The sequence below is a fragment of the Nicotiana sylvestris genome, chromosome 3, assembly GCF_000393655.2.
Source record: "Nicotiana sylvestris chromosome 3, ASM39365v2, whole genome shotgun sequence".
Taxonomy (NCBI): Eukaryota; Viridiplantae; Streptophyta; class Magnoliopsida; order Solanales; family Solanaceae; genus Nicotiana; species Nicotiana sylvestris.
The window spans coordinates 97,464,629-97,476,347 of NC_091059.1; the positions used below are offsets into that span (position 1 = coordinate 97,464,629).

The following is an 11,719-nucleotide window of genomic DNA, read 5'->3' on the forward strand; positions in this document are numbered from 1 at the left end:
GCTTACATCAATGACTTACGACGTACTCTCACGTATGAAAACTTGGGGTGTAACATCATTCCCCCCTTTGGAACATTCGTCCTCGAATGTTGACTGATGCGCTTATCAGTTTCATAAACTATAGCTCTTACGAATACTTTAATGCTAATCTTTCCATCTAAGCCACTATTTTGTGAATAAATCTAAACGCTTGGGCATTCCCCCCTTTTAGGCCTCTTTGTCATGCCATGACATGTGGTCGGAATTCTTCCAACATCGTAACATTTGCTACCTTATGTCCTGCAGTATGTATGATTGTGTCCTTGTATGAGCACCTAGCGACTCGTATTCTCTTTTTCCTCCATCTTTTAACCAATCTCTAAGCCTCACTTTATGAACATATACAGAATTATGACAAGCTGTCCCTCTAGGCATCTATAGGTGTACTGATGTCTTTCGCTTGGTACTTTATCGAACTTAAGACTATTTCTATCTCTTGTTTCATAGCCTTGTATATCTATCCTTATGGATTTACTACATCTAGGTAGGTTATACTATACCATAAAACTTACTTCGGTTTATTATTACCGAGGTTTGCTACCCAACTCCAGGTTACTCTCTCGCTGCTTATCCTATATGTATAAATCTAAGTCCTTTAGTGCTTCCTCATTATTATTCATCTAAGAATAACAAACAAATCTCATCTCGAACTTTGGAACTTGTACCCATCTATTGTTTATTCACCTTAATGTTGATCTATAATCTATCACTGATAACTTGCAACCTCTTACGTAATACACTGTCACTAGGGCTCACATCTTATCGGGGAACATATGAAGTGATTTTCCTGATCCACCTAGGGATAATACTATACTTCAATAACCGTATTTCATTGCATCCCAACGTGATTCATCTTATGGGGGTATTCTAATCCCGTGCAATTAATGAAATCCCTGTCTTGTTAAATCATTACTCAATCAAAGGCCTAAGCATCATCCTCTTATCTATCACAATTACACCCGTATTCTACTGCCAGGGTAGCATTCCATCTCTTCTAAATGCACCTAGTCTCAGACTCCTCTGTGTTCATTCAGGCTGTACCGAGATTTTTATTACATATGGAAGTTATCCGCTCCCTTGTTCTAATGGGTTTAATCCCGAGGACATACATATTCTCGTCACCTTCTCACTCACCTTTTCATATCCTTACTCATATCTACCTAAAACCTTGTTGCTCTACAATACTTTACCTTAGGACCTACACCGATCTATTTATACTACTCGCAACCTTCCTTTAACTTGCTAGCACCATAAATTTCCTTTCGTGCCTTCTCAGTTGTCCTTAAATGTAAGCAATTACTTTTGCTGGTCGTTCTATCACTTGTTGCATGAATACTTGGCTTGTCTTTTTGCCCACGAATACTATAATTTCCTGTACCTCATATGATCTCAAACATCACCTTTGATGGCTTTTTTTTACCATTCATTAGCCATGATAGGTGCCACTTTCTTATGGAGTGTATACAATATTGTAGTGAGACTGTTGTTACAGGATCATTTACTCTTTAGCTCACTATGCTTAGGTGGAAACCTTCTTCCTTATTTCCTCAGCTAGTCTTTCATTATAGTACTTAGGGAGACCTTCTGGCTCTTGTAAAGTTGCGAGCTTGATATATCGTACACCCGAAGGTAATTTTCGTTATTCTTACTCGCCTATAATAATCCTTAGTTACATAAATTTATGCCTTTGTGCTCGTAGGGTTACTTCTAAGCTCAAATTTTTATTGTCTCCTTAGTGACACTCTCTCTTATTTTCATAAACCTTAAAAATGGTACCTTTAACTGCCTCAACTCCTATCTGAATTTTGTTTTCAAATGATTGTGATCTCGTATCTGCGAGACTGAATTCACTATGCTGCGATTCACTACATTTATCTTGCATGATCTATTGATTTATCTGTGTCCTCTTGTCTAGCCATAATTGGGCTCTTCTTGAATCAACTACTAATTACTCGTTGGTCCATTCTCATATATATATATATATATATATATATATATATATATATATTCTGCATAATCCCTCTTGGGATATATCCTTTGTCTTAACTTATCTCTCGCCACTAGCTCCTAATGTATCAAGTGTCCATTCACACTTATTTATCAATAACATCCTGGCCAAAAACTTTTACTGCCCCTCTCCGGTGTCGTGCTTGTATAATGTTATGGAATCGCAACATATCTGCAGGAACTGAATAAATGCAACATCATCCCTTTCTCCTTTTTACCACATTCTTTCTTTACCATTCCATAGTTAACTGAACCGCTTAACTCCGACTTAATATCATATCACACCATATTCCCCTCTTTAGGGGAGTACTAAGATTTAGTACTACGATGATCTACCTATAGTTGTTTTACCTTTTCATATTTGGCGTCTTTTCATATTATCAATGAACCTTAATCACCTTATGGTAACCTTCTGAACCAGGGATAACTAAATTTCTTACGCACGAAGGTGACACCTACGGTAACTTGCACACTTAGTCCCTTAAGATTAACTCTACTCAGAGTGCTTGCTTTAAGTAAGCGACTTCCTAAATGGCCTTTAAAGGTTATTCGTCTGTTGTCTATTCTATTATTGTTCGAGCACGATCTTTGAAATTCTCACGATATCGACCATTATCAAATCCTCCGGTCCCTAATTCATGTTCGGTTTTATCTTGTTCACCAGCCCATACTGATTTTTATTACCCTGGGGTCTAACCTTTCTTCCTGATTATCACATTGAAGTCACCATCTCATTTCTCAAAATAAGAATATGACTTTTTGGCTTATACTCTTTTATTGCCTTAAGGCTTGTCACCTCTTGTATTTTCCTTCACTTGGCTATAGACTCTGTCATCGTGTCATATTTTGATTTACTGTTATCACCCATATATCACATCTTACTCATGATGCTTCATTTATTTTCTTCTTATTCTTCGGATAATATTCTTTTTGTCTATCACTTTATTCTGAAAACTTCAACAAAAAGTTCTTTCCCTATAAGCTCCCCTAGCTTCATCTCACTGGCTATTGGGAATGCCTAACATTCTTTTTTTTACTCGGGGCTAGAGTCATACTAAGGTAAATATTTGTCCCTTCTAGGATCCCACTGCCTATCTTCTGAAATTTCTGAATATTCCAGTATTCGTATCTGATTGTACTACTCTAGAGTTCACCATCTGGGTGTCTTAGAAGGAGATCTATTACCACATTTGCACCATCTTTCGGAAACGTTAGTTAATGATAACAACCTATCCACAATTTTTGGGTTACTCTAACTCCAACTGGATCCTGATATCCCATCTTTCTCTTAAATAATATCTGTTAGCTCCCATAGAACATAACTGAGATGGGTGTGGCCAATTGTACTTACCTCTGTCATTGATGAAGGTACCAAAATGCTTATATTTCTCTGCCTGATTTGAAAATATTGATAATCTTCATTATCTGGGTGCCTCGTACCCCTCTTCACCTTACTTCTTTTACTTGTTAAAACTTGTATCTAGCTTCTGAATTCCTCATAGATTTTCACCATATTCGTGAATAGATATCCGTGCCTTAAGGCTCCTTATTAAGAAGCATACACATCTTAGTACACACATGATCTGTTGAAGACCTCATATTTACTCATCATAAGCATGATGTGAAATCGAGTTCCTCTGACTCAACTCTTCCACATCCACATGCAATCTCTTACCAACTGTCTTTGTGGATGTAGGTATCGTTGTATTACGACTAAAGTCGAATTTAGGAGTTTGAATTCTTACAACTGAGCTCTACTGCACGATCTAGAGTAAGAAGAAAGAGTGACAGACCTAAATGCCCTGTAGCCTCCTGCTTATAAGTGTGGTGCACAACACACCCATAAACAAGACTCTACTAGACACGGCTTGTAGACTCCCTAGGACAGAACTGCTCTGATACCACTTCTGTCACGACCCAAACCGAAGGGCCGCGACGGGCACCCGGTGCCTTACTCAACCGAGTACCAACGTAACATATCTTTCTTATCATGTTATCATTAGTAAATGAGCCAGAAAACCCGTTATGAGATAACAAGAATAAAACATAAGGGAATACTCAACATATGAAGACCCAACATGATATACAAACTAATATATGTGACATACGGGCCTATAAGGCTGACATGACCATTAGTAAACTCGAAACATAGGCCGACAAGGCCATACAATTATCCATACACCTGACATCTGTCTACAAGCCTCTAAGAGTACATAAAATCATAAAGGTCGGGACAGGGCCCCGCCATACCAATCAATACATATCCAAAGCATACTGACCAAATAGGCAACTCCGGAGCAAGTGGAGTGCACCAACACCTTCGCTGAGCTGATAGCCTACTAGGAGGACTGTCAACCTATCAATCGGGACCTGCGGGAATGAAACGCAGCGTCCCCAGGCAAAGGGACGTCAGTACGAATAAAGTACCGAGTATGTTAGGCAGGAAAGCATAAACAAGAACAGTAATGTAAAGAGAGAGATAGAGGAGATACAACCTGTAACATCAGAGTGCCTCTGGGGGTTACTGATATGAAATGCATAATACATATATATACATAAACTTTTTAAAACATTCGCCTCTGTGGGCATCATCATCATCATATCGTACCCGGCCTCAAAGAGGACTCGGTAAAAGCGTACCCGACCATCATAAGGTTCGGTAGAATCGTACCCGGCCACGTGGAGCTCGGTAAACCCAACTGATCAGTGGTTGCACAATAGGTGCCGTACCCGGCCGACTATAGAGCGGCTCGGTAGAGTAAAAATGATACTATATATAATGCATGCTAGACTCATGGAATCACATTCTAAACCTTTTGGAGTGACTTAAGAACACTATGGACATCCATACCCTCAATATGAACCTTAGTAGGATTCAAGGATCATACACACTTGCTTAGAATAATTTTATAAGGAAAGAACAACATGGACAACCTTAGTTGCTAGGAGTAGATCCGTTATGAAGTAGCGTATTCATTTCACTTTAGATCATGCCAAAAGAAAGAAGAAAGTGCCTTAACATACCTTAAACCCGTTGAGTCCTTAATCACTTCCAAGCAACTCTTCAAACAAGTCAACTCAATCTATCATAGTATAAGGAGATTCAAAATCAGTGCTGAGCAAAGGCTAAGTCTATAACTTAAGCTAGTAGCTCGTTTACGTAAATTTTGGCAGCATCTCCCTTGTAACAAGGGCCTCATCCAATACCATATACAAACAACAATGAACAGAGCAATCCATCAATACATAATTATCAATATCAAGACACCATATAACAACAACAAGTCACAACTACATTACGACGAGCGGCAAGCTCCGATTGGAATCCGTATACCCCTTATCAATCCTTATAGACTTCTTACTTCAACATAAAAGTATCATTAACATGATAATGAAGTCATTAATCAATGATTCCAGCCTTAAACCATATATTTATAACAACGAAAATAATCCACAACTTCAACTATCCTCAATTAGCAACTTTATTCACTAGTTCATGTCTAGCCCATCCATTTAACTTAATCAACATCAAGATAACCTTAGGAACAAGTAAGAACACAATATAAATACCTCCTATAGTAACTTCAAGTCAAAATCCAAGTTATATTCAGTTTACAACAACCCTCAATAGCAATACAACACCATAGAAATGACTTAAGCTAACCCAAGTATTATCTTGTAGTTTATCATCCTAACAACTTAACTAACATACACGCAAGATTAAGCACAATTAGTAGGATGTTATACTCACCTTAGACAGCAGCAACAACTTGGAATTTCATCCAAATACAGCCCACAACAATCCTCAATGACAACACAACCTCAAAGAGGTGTTGTTCTTCACTAGAACTAAGTTTTGATGTTGAAATATGGTGTAATCACTTTGGAATCACTTCAAACCCTTGTGGTATATGTTTAGGAGGGTTAGGAGAAGTTTGGAGACGAATTTTAGTTGAAAAATGAGCAAAAATAGGCGTCCAAATCGTTTATAAATTGAAGTAGGTCAACCACCGCCTAAGTGGGTCCCATTGGGAGCTGCTTGCGCGGTCTCGCGAAAACACGAATATCTCTCTACTCCAATGTGGTATTGACAAAAGGTTTACTGAGTTAGAAACTAGACTCGTAGATATTCAATTTGGTAGTTAGAACACCCCATGACTCCAAGTATATTTGGAGACATTCTCAGATGCATTTGACCTAAATTTCAGCAAATTTATGAATGTAACTTGTGATGACCTTTGCCAACTCTTGTTCCACAACTTGCTTGCCTTCAAAATGTAGAAAATGATTATCATACGACTAAAATAACTCATAGAATAACCTCCTTATCATGTTAAGAACCCTAGTCTCACCCCAAAGTACATGTTATAACATTCCAAACTTGTCGACTTTTGACGAAACTTATTTTCTTCAATTGGTTTAGCTTCTAAGATTTCCAACCCTCTTGGTACTCGTTATTCATGATCTTATAAATTTGTAACCTTGAAGGTAACATGATTAACTTACTTTATTTGCTTCCTAATATAATCTCATTTCCGAGTTACATCAATGACTTACGACGTACTCTCACGTATGAAAACTTGGGGTGTAACAGATACCATGGCCGATCTTGTTGAATTAGGGATGGTTGATTTTGATGTAATAATGGGAATGGATTGGCTTTATTCATGCTTTGCCAAACTTGATTGTCATACTAGAACCATGAGGCTTAAATTTCCTAATGAGCCCATTGTTGAATGGAAGGGAGATAATGTAGTGCCAAAAGGTCGGTTTATTTCTTACCTTAAGGCCACGAAGATGATCAAGAAGGGGTGTATCTATCATTTAGTTTGGGTTACAGACACCAACGCCGAGGCACCTAGTCTTGAGTCCGTGCCAGTTGTGAATGAATTTCCGGATGTCTTTCCAGATGAGCTCCTAGGATTCCACCAGACAGGGAGATAGATTTTGGGATCGATGTGATGCCAGGCATGCAGCCTATATCAATTCCACCCTTACAGAATGGCACCGACAAAATTGAAAGAGCTAAAGGACTAATTGAAGGATTTGCTAGAGAAGGGTTTCATCCGACCGAGTGTGTCACCATGGGGCGCACCGATCTTGTTTGTAAGGAAGAAAGATGGGTCGCTACGGATGTGTATTGACTATCAGCAACTCAATAAGGTCACAATAAAAAATAAATATCCTCTACCAAGAATAGATGATTTGTTTGATCAATTGCAAGGTGCTACATGTTTCTCAAAAATTGGTTTGCGGTCTGGGTATCGTCAGTTGAAGATAAGGGAGCAAGATATTCCAAAAACAGCTTTCAGGACTCGGTATGGACACTTTGAATTTTTGGTGATGTCTTTTGGGCTAACAAATGCCCCACCATATTTCATAGATCATATGAATAGAGTCTTCAAGACTTTTCTAGACTCTTTTGTGATAGTGTTTATTGAAGATATTCTTTTGTATTCCCGAAGTCGGGAGGACCATGTTGACCATCTCAGGGCAGTTCTGCAGACTCTCCAACAACATCAATTGTATGCAAAATTTTCAAAATGTGAATTTTGGCTTGAATCTGTCGCGTTCTTGGATCATGTCGTCTCCAGGGAAGGAATTATGGTTGATCCTCAAAAAATTGCAGCAGTGAAGAATTGGCATAGACCTACCACTCCAACAGAGATTCGTAGTTTCTTAGGTTTGGTTGGGTACTACAGGAGATTTGTGGAAGGTTTTCTACTCTTGCCTCTCCATTTACTAAATTGACGCAGAAAACAGTTAAATTCCAATAGTCCAATGCTTGTGAAAGGAATTTCCAAGAATTAAAATCAAGATTGACTACAACACCGGTATTAGCCCTGCCAGAGTGTATAGAGGGATTTGTGGTGTATTGCGATGCTTCAAGGATCGGGCTTGGGTGTGTGTTTATGCAACACGGCAAGGTTATAGCTTACGCTTCTATGCAACTCAAGAATCATGAAAAGAACTATCCAACCCATAACTTAGAGCTTGCAGCAGTGGTGTTTGCACTAATGATTTGGCGACATTATTTGTATAAGGTCCATGTGGATGTATTTATGGACCACAAGAGCTTTCAATATATTTTCAAGTAGAAGGAGTTGAATCTGAGACAAAGAAGATGGCTAGAGTTACTCAAGAGCTATGACATTGACATTTTCTATTACCCGGGAAAGGTTAATGTTGTGGCGGATGCTCTTAGTCAAAAATCTATGGGAAGTTTGGATCATTTAGAGACATATCAGAGGCCGTTGGCCAGGGAGGTTAAACAATTGGCAAGTTTGGGAGTTCGCCTTGCGGACTCTAGTGAAGGAGGAGTGATTGTGCAGAATAGGGATGAATCATCGCTTGTGGCGGAGGTGAAGGAGAAGCAATTCAATGATCCATTGTTAGCACAACTGAAAGAGAGGATTCATAGACACAAGGCCACAACTTTTTCCTTTGTAATAGATGATGGTACCCTATGGTACCAAGGCTACCTGTGTGTTCCGGATACTGACGGTCTTCGAGAGAGGATATGGCAGAAGTTCACACTTCCAGATATTCCGTGCACCCAGGTTCTATGAAAATGTATCATGATCTCAAGGAAGTTTATTGGTGGAACAACATGAAAAAGGATATGGCGGACTTTGTGGCAAAATGTCCAAACTGTCAGCAAGTGAAGGCCGAACATAAAAGGCCCGGTGGGTTGGCTCAAAGCATAGAAATTCCAATATGGAAATGGGAGATGATCAACGTGGATTTTGTGGTTACCGCACACTACACCCAAGTTTGACTCAACTTGGGTAATTGTGGATCGACTCAGGAAATCAGCGCACTTCTTGCCAGTTAAATCTACCGACACAACAGAACAATATGCCCAGTTGTATATCAGGGAAATAGTCAGGTTACATGGCACTCCAGTCTCAATCATTTCAGATCAAGGGACTTAGTTCACAACCAAATTTTGGATGAAATTTCAGCAAGGTTTGGGCACGTAGGTAAATCTTAGCACAACATTATACCCGCAAACCGACGGGCAAGCACAGCGGACTATTCAGATGCTTGAGGACATGTTACATGATTGTACTCTCGATTTCAAAGAGAGCTGGGATGATCATTTTCCACTCATAGAGTTTGCTTATAACAACAACTTCCATGCTAGTATCCAGATGGCACCGTTTGAAGCATTGTATGGTAGGAGATATAGATCTCCCATTGGGCGGTTCGAAGTTGGGGAAGCTGAATTGATAGGGCTGGACGTTGTGCATCAGGCTATGGAGAAAGTCAAGATAATCAAGGAAAGGTTGAAAACTGCTCAGAGTCGCCAAAAGTCTTATTCAGATGTTCGTTGCAGAGATTTGGAGTTCAAAGAAGATGATTGGGTATTTTTGAAGGTTTCCCCCATGAAGGGTATCATGCGGTTTGGAAAGAAAGGAAAATTGAGTCCGAGGTATTTCAGACCGTACAAAATCATTCAGAGGATTGGTCAGGTGGTGTACAAGCTCGAGCAGCCACCCGAGATGTCATTGGTACAGCCAGTCTTCCATGTGTCTATGTTGAAAAAGGTAGTGGGAGATCCGTCCACTATTGTGCCAGTTGAAACTATTGAGGTTAATGAAGAACTGTCTTATGAAGAAGTTCTAATTACCATTCTTGACAGGCAAGTCCAGAAATTGAGAAATAAGGAAATTGCCTCCGTGAAAGTGTTACAGCGGAACCAGCAGGTTGAAGAAGCCACTTGGGAAGCAGAGGAAGAAATGAGAAAGAAGTACCAACATTTGTTTGTATAGCCATGTAATATCTTTTTATGAATTTGGTCCCCTGAGATTTCTACTAAAAAAAACCCCCAAATCTCGTGGTGCCAAGTTAGTATTGATCTGTGCATTAAAAAGTTAAAGAATAGTGTTTTCTAGAAAAGTGCGTTTCTGCGGTCCATTATGCGATCGCATAGTCGATATGTCGGCCGCATAGTCATCGCATAATCCCCTTGGAAATTTTGTGAAGGGCAGTTTTGCGGTGCATTTTGTGACCGTAGAGTAGGTATGCGGACCGCATTTCTGCCGCATACCCTGACAATTTGTTCAAGTTTTGGGACCATTTTTGCGGTCCACTCTGCAGGCCGCATGTCAATTTTGCGATCGCAGATCTGAGTCGAGACTCCAAATTTCTAAATTTTAAACCCGACCCCCTGTCGTTATATCCTGTGCAATAGCTCATTTTGAGCCTATTTCCTGGTGCTTTTAGAGTGAGAGGGAGGGTCTAAGAGAGGGGAAGTGACTTTCATCAAAATTTCTCCACAAATCCTTGTTAAAACATAGAAGATAATCAAGTGGGGCACCTAAACCTTCATCCGAGGAGGTCAGATTTCGTCACCTTAGCTCTTAATTTATACATAGCTATGAGGGGTCATTAGTGAGGTAATTCATGGAGATAAGGGTGATTGCATTGCATTCATGTGTTCTTAGAAGATATGAGGAAATTATAAATAGAGAGGCATGGGGAATTGGTTAGTGTAATCTTGCATAGAAGGACTATACACCCTTAATGAACACTCAATGCTTGATAAAATGCTCAAGTGAGCTTAAATCATGATATTTTCCTGATTATGTGTTCAATTGTGCTACATTGCATAAATAGATTGAAGTGCAAACATTCCAAAACATGATAGGATTAAGGGAAAGCTCAATCGAGGTATGTATGGCTAAAACCACATCTTTTAGAAATTGAGCTCCGTTGGTGTTTGTGTAAATGCGGTAAGATTAATGTTGGATTGTTTATATTGATTGTTGTTTCACATGAATTGGAGTTGCAACCTTATAGGCTTGAAAGATGTGTTTCAATGTTGTCGAAGTGCTATTCTTAATAACTTGAATAGGTGAAATAAATACGAATCATGTATTGAAATACCTAGACCTTAAATTCAGATTAAAGCTTCATATGTTGTGCCATCTATATGAAGTCTTCTTCTATTCTTACAATTTTATTTGCTCTTGTGTACACATATTATCCTAAATTACAAATCTAACATTGAAATTGGGAATGATGTGAGATGTGGCCTAGTGCCAAATATATGACGTGATAGCTGTGGCCCCAAGTGCCTATGAAATGATATATGTGAAACAAAGATTGAAATGAGATGATTGATGGAGAAAGGGAAACACCTTGGTAAGGCGGCCTAGCCGATCGGGCCAAGATCGGACGCTATGCCGCACCCATGGTGGTATTGTATTTGTGATTGAAGTGTATGTCTCAAATGAGGCAACCTAGCCGATCGGGTCGAGATTGGACTCCGCTGAAGATAGCGATGGTATCATGGACAATGATGAACAGTGTGAGATAACCCAAAACTAAAAGCTATGGAGAATGATGTAAAATTGCATGATTCTTTTATTTGATAATGTTGTGATCATTTAAATTGTTTGAGTTGTACTTGTAATTTCCTTATTCTTGTATGAAAGTTCTTTCTAACTAGATGGTGTTTAGTTATACATACTAGTACTTTTCCATGGTACTAACTACCATTTTGCCGGGGGCGCTACATTTTTAAATGAATGTAGGTGGCTCCAAATCGGACGGTGTCGATCGCGCGTAGCAGAGTGTCCTCCTCTCAAAGTCTTGGTGAGCCCCTTCCTCCTTCAAGGGGTTATGTTGTATATCTTTTGTTGTAGGCTTCCACTTTTGAGGTGTA

General features: G+C 39.3%; 1 protein-coding gene across 1 annotated transcript; it reads left to right on the forward strand.

Annotated features, from left to right (window-relative positions):
* Positions 1–9,200: 9,200 nt before the first annotated feature.
* Positions 9,201–9,821, forward strand: LOC138887720 (uncharacterized). Its single transcript, XM_070169499.1, has one exon. It carries the CDS (start codon positions 9,201–9,203, stop codon positions 9,819–9,821), a length of 621 nt encoding a protein of 206 aa, XP_070025600.1.
* The last annotated feature ends 1,898 nt before the right edge of the window (positions 9,822–11,719 follow it).